Source organism: Trypanosoma equiperdum (assembly GCF_001457755.1).
Source record: "Trypanosoma equiperdum strain OVI genome assembly, contig: ctg_631, whole genome shotgun sequence".
NCBI lineage: Eukaryota > Euglenozoa > Kinetoplastea > Trypanosomatida > Trypanosomatidae > Trypanosoma > Trypanosoma equiperdum.
In genome coordinates, this window is record NW_027124567.1 from 1 (window position 1) to 9323 (window position 9323).

At 48.5% G+C, this 9323-nt stretch overlaps 4 protein-coding genes across 4 annotated transcripts; all 4 read right to left on the minus strand.

The window, feature by feature from the left end:
* Positions 1 to 274: 274 nt before the first annotated feature.
* Positions 275 to 940, minus strand: TEOVI_000285400 (uncharacterized protein; the record flags this gene model as incomplete). Its single annotated transcript, XM_067225853.1, has 1 exon — positions 275 to 940. One exon carries the CDS (start codon positions 938 to 940, stop codon positions 275 to 277), a length of 666 nt encoding a protein of 221 aa, XP_067081954.1.
* A 520-nt stretch (positions 941 to 1460) lies between these two features.
* TEOVI_000285500 (uncharacterized protein) lies at positions 1461 to 3074 on the minus strand (the record flags this gene model as incomplete). Its single annotated transcript, XM_067225854.1, has 1 exon — positions 1461 to 3074. One exon carries the CDS (start codon positions 3072 to 3074, stop codon positions 1461 to 1463), a length of 1614 nt encoding a protein of 537 aa, XP_067081955.1.
* Positions 3075 to 3638: 564 nt separating this feature from the next.
* On the minus strand, positions 3639 to 4880 carry TEOVI_000285600 (Nuclease-related domain containing protein, putative; the record flags this gene model as incomplete). The annotated part of the gene is made up of 1 exon (XM_067225855.1): positions 3639 to 4880. One exon carries the CDS (start codon positions 4878 to 4880, stop codon positions 3639 to 3641), a length of 1242 nt encoding a protein of 413 aa, XP_067081956.1.
* A 784-nt stretch (positions 4881 to 5664) lies between these two features.
* On the minus strand, positions 5665 to 9096 carry TEOVI_000285700 (isoleucyl-tRNA synthetase, putative; the record flags this gene model as incomplete). The annotated part of the gene is made up of 1 exon (XM_067225856.1): positions 5665 to 9096. The coding sequence occupies one exon, from the start codon at positions 9094 to 9096 to the stop codon at positions 5665 to 5667; it is 3432 nt and encodes a 1143-aa protein (XP_067081957.1).
* Between the last annotated feature and the right edge of the window lie 227 nt (positions 9097 to 9323).

Sequence of the window (9323 nt, forward strand, 5' to 3'; positions counted from 1 at the left end):
GGGGGGGGGGGAGGGGGTGGAAGAGAAACGTAGAAAGGGGGAAAAAAAATCGTTTGTGCAGCTGAAGGCCAAACGAACATCAGCAAAACTGAGTCAGCACACAACAAACCAATTATCGCCCCAGGGAAGCAACAACAGTCACTACGAAGAGAACAATACAGGTAAGAAGAAGGGGGATATAATGCCATCATCACATGTAACAAACAAAACGAGAAGAAAAAAAAAGAAGCCACAACTTCCATTTATTCACTGAATAGAGGAAGGATATGCACAGCTACCGAAATCCACTGAACCTCCCACCACCGAAGTGGTTTAAAGAATCAACTCCACAAGGTGGATTGTAGGAGCCCCAAGTTTTGTTGTTATATCCCTTTCGTTTTTTGTTGTTGTTGCTGTGGGTGTTGCCATTGCTGGAATTTGCTTCGTTACCGTTAATGAACCGCCACCCACGTGACCCACGACCCCGCCGGAAGTTGCTGTAGCCACCGTAATTGTTATTGGAGTTGCCATAAACGTTGTTAGAACCGTTATTACCAACATTGACGTAAGAAAGGCTATTGTTGGGGTAGCCCCTCAATTCAAATTCATCATTTCTGTTCTGCAAGGCGTTTCGAACCGAGTCAAAGAAACATTCGTCATCATCAGCCCAGGAAGAAAGTACGGACTCCTGTTCTTGTAAAGTTGAATTCGTGACGGACTCATGGCCATCCAGCTTGGACACATTCACCGGAACACCACCAAGTTTCACACTCGCTGACTTTACTGCATCCGCGTAGCTCTCACCCACCGAAGGGCGCGATGGTAATACAATTAATCCATTTTGAAGTGCTCCATGTGAAGGCAGGCTGGCAACACTGTCATCCGCACCGACAAGTTCGGATTGGCTCCCACGATTCTTGCGGGCCACAACTTCAGCAAACGTCAAGGACTCCTCAGACATTTTGTCCCTTTGTTAGCTTTCCGCTTATTTCTTGCTTTACCCGCACCGCCTCCACTAGTTATCCACTTGCCCTTCACTCTCTCTTTCAGCGTGGTGTGATTTTGTGGAATCTATTTTCCACTCCTTCTCGTACACCTATCCACCACCTACAAGAGTGCAATGTAGCCTTCCTTGCTTTGTGTGCTCTCCCTCTTTCAAGCTAGTTAATTATGTACACCCGGCAGTTTGTTATCTTTGAATTACAGGGCGGTTTGTAGCAATTTTTGTTACCGCTTGGACGTTTATGCAATTACCTTATTTTTGTTACTGTGATAGCGCTATTAGTTACAATAGTCTAACAAATGACGTTTCGCGCAGAAAGAGGAGACATAGTGGGTGCGACACCAGGAGGGATAATAAGGAACCACGGTACGGCATATTAACACACATACAAGTATTTACCAGCTGAGCAGGTGCGACACAGCAGCTGATCGGCAAGAAGAAAAGAAGAGGAACATGTGTACAGTCGATAGTGTCCCGGTCACTTACTTCTCGATACCTTTATCAAGTCTGCTGTGACGGCATCGTAGAAGCCCACATTCTCTGGACTAATATCCCCATCGCCACCATCAACGATCAGCCCACGGTAACGAACAGCGAGTCGCTCGAAGAGTTGAGGGATTACTGGGTGAGGCAATTCCATTTGTTCGCTTACTTTAGCTGCACGTTGTACCTGTAGTGCCCGAGCCGAAATCCAGTCCTGCATGAAGGCATGTTCATCGGCAGTGGTCACGATATTTTCCGGATTGCGGAGATGGGGTTTATTTGTCATTGCAAGCTCTTCGTTCAGTACGATAGCGACTATCGTGGCTAGGAGCAAGTCCACAACAACTTTCTGTCTGTGTAAACTAAGAGCCATCCCAGAGAGTGCCTCGAGTAAATCACTCACTGTTAGCCCATTCAAACACCGAGGGATTCTGATGCCTCCCTTCGAGAGCTGCGCGGGCTCTTTGCTACCACGCTTCAGAAGTGCATGCCGAATGAAAGAGTTCAGCGGATCTCGATGTGCTGCAGTCTGCAATGCCCTTACACAAGCCGTGTAGCACTTCTCGTGGTGGAAACCGAAGCGGTGAAGTGCCACAAGGAGTTGTATCAGATTGGACTCTTTGCTGTTAAGGATTAGGGGAGTCGTGAGGAAGGGCCCAGTGGAACTTACTAGCCTCTGAAGGACGTGTTCCTCTGCCAGACCAAGACTTGAAAGAACAACAAGCAGCTGCGACACCACACCAACGGTGTCCTTGGGGCTTCCTTCGTTAAATTCACATCCGTGACCTGAAAACACAATGCGTCTCAGCACACCCATTAGTTGAAGAAGCAGTGCACCATCCTCACTCTCCACGGCTTCATACAGTTGCAAAAAAATAGTCACATCGCGCAACGACATAGACGCAGCCAAAGTTGTCCCGCCAGCAGCACTATCAATGCTTGTAATATCTCCCTCCTTGTCCTCAGCTTTGCCCCTTATACGTCGTAGGTAACCATGAACATTGGCAGCCTCGTCATCAGGAATAGCAACTAAAAGGCTACGGGTCGACCCACACGGCTCTGATAGCCGTTGGCAGTCACCGTGGGAAAGAGACGCCGCATTATTGAGTGGGGGTGGGGGAAGCACAGCTTTGAGCACAGCAAGTACCTCTGTCTTTCCCATGAAACACAAACTGCCCTTGCTCCGGCGGAGTTGCGCGTCCTCGCAATGATCCTTCGTCAATGCGGAAGGTGATAGTCCAGAGCTATGGCAATCGGGTCCTATTCCTCGACTAAACACTTGTCCCTCCAGTTTTTGTTGATCAAAACAACGGAGAATCGTAGTTGCCTTTTCTGCAAGCGCCCGAACCTCTGGGGTTCGATGTGGAGAAAATGCTTTCGGATGTGGTACGCGCTGTTTACTTGCCATCACAGTTGCATCCCGTGCTTTTTGTTTCTTCGCATGCCCGGAAACCGTTTCACGTCGTGCGTCAGCGGATGGGTAGGACTTATTGTCCCTCCCACATGTCGCTTCAATTGTTGGACCTCCTCGTCGCTGCCTTTGGGGTGCTTGAATAGATCGCTTAAAGTACTTTGGAACCCACCGCACAATAATGCTAGTGCGAAGCATGACCCAATGTCAGCAGCTCTTGCTGCTTTGATTGCTTCCGACTCCACAAACTTGAGAGTCCGTCCTTTTTGCAAGCCGTTAACTTCCTGAGGTTTCGAGAGTAAAGAAACACAAATTAAACAATGACCCTGAAGAAGGGGTGTGAAAATGGGTGACTACGTAGCGGAATTTGAATACCACTCGAAAGGATGATGGCTCTCCCGTTTGCTTGGTTATAGTGTTAAGTAATTACGCGTAGAAAAGTTACCTTCCCATTTGAGTTGAGCCCAATGGAGGAAAGTTAACCGAGGATATACACCGCTCTGTGATGAACTTCCCTTCACACAACCAGGGTACCCATGTCCACCAATATCGTGTAATGAAGTCATTTAATAAGAGGTAGAGAAAGGAACTGCCAATGGTCAGTCTAACTCACCGGTAGTCATTATGTTTTTTATGTACACGCGCACAGAACCAAAAACCAAAGTGAACACTGTCTTCCACTTCTCCCTCTCCCGTTCACAGCCACTCCAGAGCTGAGCAGCCACGAGTGAAGCGGATTTAGGAGATTTAAATCTCTCCATTTTAGGATCCGTCCGTTTCCCGGTGCTGACTGAGCCGGAGTGTCGCGATATCCGCCAAAGGTATTTCCTCCAAATTGGTCGTACCCGCCAACTTAAGCACCAGTCGGTCGTTCTTATAAATGGATTTCAAGTGGCGCGGCATTAGAGGAAAACTAAAAACCTTCCTCTTTCGCGGACTTGAAAGGGTAATTTTGACCATTCCACCACTGTTCATCCACATGGTTCGCGCAAAACCAATTAAACCATCGAACCATGTAATCTCCACATCAGATATCTGCTGACGCACAAAATGGCGGTTGGTAGAGGGGAGCCCAAAAGATACAATATCCCCATGAACCAGCCGCCCATTAAGAAGATAAACCATGTCCCACGTGCGCATACGCTCGACCACGCGGGCCACTTTTTCTTCAGTAAAAAAAGATAGGCAATAAGTATCGGGTGTTATACTTCTTCCGATAAATATAGGACGCAAAAACTCATCAACGCGCTGTTTGTAATAGTCAAAGACTGACGCTCCACGCGTGTTGTACAGGAGGTTTCTTGCATACCTCTCTAACCCGGGCAAGTCAAATACGTCATCCTTTTGCTTAACCGTGCTGGGATCCAAGCGAACCAGTGGGTTCGTGAACACTACTACGGGGATGATGACGGTGCCGCATTGTTTGTGGAGACGTCGGTCCTCATACCATGTTCCATCCCCTTCACTCTCCTGCAGACAGTCCGAAAGTAAATTGAAGTCTGGAAGCGGTACACGTTTATCGTTTTCGATATGTCGACGGAGTGCAGCCGCCTTTACAACGTTATCTTCCCTAATGTCTTCAAACTCGAGTGCCCGCGCAGTCTTATGCACCTGTTGAAACCAGCGCTGGCCATTGCACCAAACGGAGCCACGCCAGTGTTTCACTTCCACCACCAGCACCACGGGTCCAACAGCCACAACATCAATTTCACGATTGTGTTGCAACCGCGGCACGAAGACGCGACGGCGGAGGAAAACGTGCTTCCAGCCAGCCTTCCGCAGTGCCGTTTCCACCGCCTCTTCTGCATTCATCGATGCACGAAATGTGGTTTGACGCATCGACATGCGTGTTAGGGAAAAAATACGACGCCATGACCACGATGATAAGCCCCGCCAGAACTTCCCAAGACTCAAACCAACCGCGGTGACGATCAGCACAATCATACAAACCACAAGTACCAGCGTGGGGAACCAGTACAATACACTATCAACATAGTGCGTCATCAGCAGATAGCGTTGCTAAGCGAGGAACAGCCTACGTCCACTATTTGCTGAGGTGTGCTAAGTGGAAGTGATAACATGGCAAGCCGAAACCCACAAAAAGAAAGTGAGGAAAGAAATGCAAACAAGGCCATTTGGGGTTATCAAACCGTTAATTCATTGCTGTTCGCACAGTCACCAGTGGGGTCACGCCTAGCAAGAAATCGGGGGAGCGACACAGGAGTAAATTTTAAAGCTTAGATTCCCAGGGAAGGCTGAAGTGGAACACAGTGGTTGAACGATAACAACGAGACAATACTCTTGGGTGAAGGCTAGGAACCAATAAAAGTCAGTACAACAAAACACCTACTCCTTTAAAGTAGCTTCTATGTTATCACTAGAAAATATTTTGAAAAGGAAAAATTAAACAAAAAATGGATGAAAAGGTGTATACATCACAACAATGTTGAAATGCAGTCTGTTCTTTCCTCCGTTGTTACCTCACCCTATCCACCCGCCGACCCATCCCCACTATTCTTTTCTTTTTGTTGTCCTTTTTGCTTCCCATGCATCCTTTTTTTTAAATCTCATATTCACAACATTACTTCATCCCTCCCCTCCTCACCTACGGTTGCCTCTTCTTAGTTTTTTTTGCTACTACCACTTCCCCCGCTTCAGCATACCGTCCTGCTGGTGTTCTCCAAGCCCCTTGCGTTTATTCTTACATCAGTCTTTAAGGTCTGAAACAGAGGGGAGATTCCCCTGAGGCAAAGTTCCGAGCATGGGATAAAGAAACACCATGCACACATTACGATTCACCAGCCGACGGTTGTGTGAAAACAATTCTTATTCCAACTCCCGATATCGAGTTGTCTTCCTCCGCAATTAGCTTAGCCCCTTTAGGGAGCTTGTCCATTGTTTCCCATTTCCCCCGGATAGTTTTGTTAACCTGCTCAGAGCAGTTGAGGATCGAGGTAGTCAGTTCCGGATCCTCCGTCTCGAAGTAGACCTCAATAATGTCTTTGACGATGAGTTTGGCCTTCTTGCGGAGCTGCTGCACTCGGTTAACGAACTCCCGCGCGCGCCATGAGTCCACCAACGTTTGGTCATCTCGCTTGTCCAAGAGAACGACCACATCATTGTCAGTGTTGCTCTCAAAGTCAGTTATGCCATCCTTTACTTTACGGATCACCTTCACATCGTCACGCGATATCTTCTTGCCGAGCACCTCCACTTCGCCAGTTTTGAGAAACTCAGTAACCGCTGCTGGTCCCAATGCCTGAATCGCCTTGCGGATTTGTGGTGCCTCGTTGCGGTAGAGTTTACCCAAGTTTTCCATGCTCGCATCCAGTTGGGTTGTGACGTATTCATCACTGGAGGAAAGAACAACCTCAAAGGCACTCACCTCCTCCTTGATGTACGTAACCACTTTCCGAACGTCATCAAGGTACGCCTCGTCAGGATGAACAACGACAACTTGACGCACCGGTCGCTTCATAGGAATAACCATGCGATCTCGAAGAACACGAGCAAGCTCGACAATGGTGACCATACGAGTCATAGCACGCTCTAACACTTCGTCATGCTTCGATATGTCGTCCTCCGGGAACATGTGAAAGTGCACCGATTTAAGCTGCTGCTCCTGTGGAAGCAGTGGTTTGATGCGTAGGTACAACATTTCTGCAACAAACGGAGCAATAGGGGCAATAATACGGGAAACAGCAAAAAGAACGTTCAACATTGTCGAGAGTGCCCTCGAGCGGTCCTCCAAGTCAACAGTGTCTTTCATACGACGGCGGTTCATACGAACGTACCAATTGGAAAGATCCACAACGAACCGAAGGACCCCGGGAACGACATTGTATAGATGGTACTTTTCCATCTCACGCTTTACGTATTGTTGAAGCGTTTGCGTCGACGCCAAAATCCAGCGGTCCATTTCATTGGAGCTCACAACATCGGTCGCCACGTTTCCACCCAACTCCACGCAGTAGTTGGCATTCGCAATAAAAAACTTTGCGGCATTAAACAGAGGTAGCATCACGTCTCTGACAATGCCCTTTACACCCTGTTCCCTGAAGCGCAATGGTTCCGCCCGCACCACCGGGGAATTGATCATGTACATACGCAGAGCGTCTGCACCGTGCGTATTTATGATGATTCCAGGCTCGGGGTAGTTCTTCAGTCGTTTGCTCATCTTTTTACCGTCCTCGGCAAGAATAAGTCCGTTCACAACAACATTTTTGAAAGGGGCCCGCCCAAAGAGGGCAACGCCGAGAACAAGCATCGTGTAGAACCAGCCGCGTGTTTGGTCGAGACCTTCTGCCACAAAATCCGCAGGGAACTTTTCCCCAACGAAACTATCCTTAGCCGCGAACGGGTAGTGAATCTGCGCATAGGGCATGGAGCCCGACTCGAACCAGCAATCAAAGACCACTTCCACGCGACGCAGTGGGGGCATACCCGGGCGCTTACTTGGGATCGTTAACTGATCAACGAAATGGCGGTGAATATCGGTGATCCCCTTCGTGCCGGAAAGTTCTTCCAGTTCAGCCACACTACCAACGCACACAACCTCCTCCCAGTCTTCGCTGTGCCAAATAGGAAGGGGAGTACCCCAGTAGCGGTTACGGGAAACGTTCCAGTCTTTGGCGTCGGCAAGCCAGTTGGAGAAACGCCTAACCTTAACAAAGTCGGGTACCCACTCCGTTTCCTCATTCGCAGAAAGAAGTTGCTCACGCAAAGACTCCACTTTCACGAACCACGTGTCAACCGCCTTATAGATCAGCGGTGCTTCGCTGCGCCAGCAGAATGGGTAACTGTGAACAATGGATCCCTTACTATGGACAAGTCCCTTTGACTCCAAGTACTTGATAATGTCTGAGTCGGCTTCCTTCACGTAACGACCCTGGAAATCCACCACATCTGGGGTGAAAGAACCATTTTCATCGACAGGGCAAAGCATATCCTCCTTCGTTATAACACCGCTGTCGATGCATATGCGATTATCTTCCTCACCAAACCCGGGGGCCTGGTGCACAACACACGTGCCAGAGTCCGTCGCTACGTACGCGTCACACAGCACGCGGTACGCGGTGGCTCCATATTTCTCCTCAAAGTAGGGAAACAGCGGTTCGTATTTTGTCCCGACAAGCTCCTTCCCCTTCATACGACTGACAATAGTATACGGGGATGCCTCCGTGCCCTTCTTGCCATCGCCTTTCTTCTTGGGATAAACCTCCCCAAGTCGCGGTTCGCCAAAGATGTAGTGACGTTTTGTCTTGCTGTCAAGGACCTTAACGTAGTCGATATCCGGATGAACGCAAAGTGCCAGGTTGCTTGGAAGTGTCCACGGTGTTGTTGTCCAAGCTATAAGGAATGTGTTCGGGTCATCTTTAGTCCTGAAGGTAACCATTAGTGAAGGGTCACTGACGTCCTTGTAGTTCAAGTTGGCCTCGAAGTTACTGAGGGGAGTGGTGCAAGCCGTTGAGAAGGGCATCACCTTAAATCCCCTGTACACGAGACCCTTATCCCAGAGACTTTTGAACACCCACCAAACACTTTCCATGTACGAGAGATACATCGTTTTGTAGTCGTTGTCAAAGTCGATCCACCTCCCCATGCGTGTCACAGTTTTACGCCACTCCTCCGAAAAACGCATCACGATGGCGCGGCATGCGTTGTTGTAGTTTTCGATGCCCATCTTCTTCACATCATGCGAAGATTTAATTCCATATTCCTTGTCAATTTCAAACTCAATGGGGAGCCCGTGGCAATCCCAGCCAAACCGGCGGTCGACGTGATGGCCAGTTTGATGGGCATAGCGACACACGATATCCTTAATGGTGCCAGCCAAGAGGTGCCCGTAATGTGGCAACCCCGTCGCGAATGGCGGTCCGTCGTAAAATGTGTACGGTTTCTTTCCTTCTGATTGCTTAAGACATTCTTTGAATGCATCGATATCCTCCCAGTGCTTCAGCACCTCTTCTTCCATTTTTGGGAAGTTAAGTTCATCGCCAAAGTTTTGTAGTGGTCCAGTCATCGTGGTTTTACTCGCTGCCTCCCCTCTAGATTTATCTTTTGATGCTGTTGTGGTTTCCGGTGGAGAAAAGGAAGACGTTATGGATTCGCTTGGCAACACACGTGAGTGAATTACGGTACGCCGTGTCGACGGGAAACTCGTTTGGGCACGTTTACCGCTGTTCAGCACGGAACAAAGGAGGGAGTAGCATCGATTCATTTGGACAAGACGATAGCACAGAGAGGGTTAGAACCACAGGTACAAGAATGTCAGCAACAATGGTAATAATAATGATAGGAGAAGAAGGAAAAAAGAGGAAAGGAAAGAAAAATACCGAACACAAGAAGTGCAAATGTGAAAGAGATATATGTGTTGATATATATTATTTACTCGCACGTTCGGATTTATGTCCGCCTGTTCGTTTGTGTGTGTGTGTGTGTGTGTGC